We start from the raw sequence: 233 nt of genomic DNA, 5'->3' as shown, positions 1-233 counted from the left end.
CCCCTACACTGAAGTTTTTTAATGTCTTTGAAATATTGACCGATTTTTTTTAGTCCATTAAGTTTACAAGAAATGCCCAAAGGTTTTTGGTTTCTGGGAATTGTTTTTGCTATGTTCTTCCTGTGTTAAGGAAAAATGTTTGGAATACTTGATCAATCTAGAGTTCCTAAAGTAAATGAAAAGGAAAATTTAATTGGGATACAAAGAAATGATTCCCATACATGGAGACGGTT

General features: G+C 32.2%; 1 protein-coding gene across 1 annotated transcript in view; it reads right to left on the bottom strand.

The window, feature by feature from the left end:
* Nucleotides 1–63: 63 nt before the first annotated feature.
* The window catches only part of LOC119582248 (BUD13 homolog), a 50,837-nt gene continuing 50,667 nt past the window's right edge, over nucleotides 64–233 (bottom strand). Inside the window, exon 6 of the mRNA XM_037930470.1 lies at nucleotides 64–120. Coding sequence (XP_037786398.1) covers nucleotides 64–120 — 57 coding nt within the window. The remainder of the gene's footprint in view (nucleotides 121–233) is intronic.

The sequence above is a fragment of the Penaeus monodon genome, chromosome 15, assembly GCF_015228065.2.
Source record: "Penaeus monodon isolate SGIC_2016 chromosome 15, NSTDA_Pmon_1, whole genome shotgun sequence".
Classification (NCBI taxonomy): domain Eukaryota; kingdom Metazoa; phylum Arthropoda; class Malacostraca; order Decapoda; family Penaeidae; genus Penaeus; species Penaeus monodon.
Note: the sequence above shows the minus strand (reverse complement) of the source record. Positions and strands in the feature narration are given on the sequence as shown.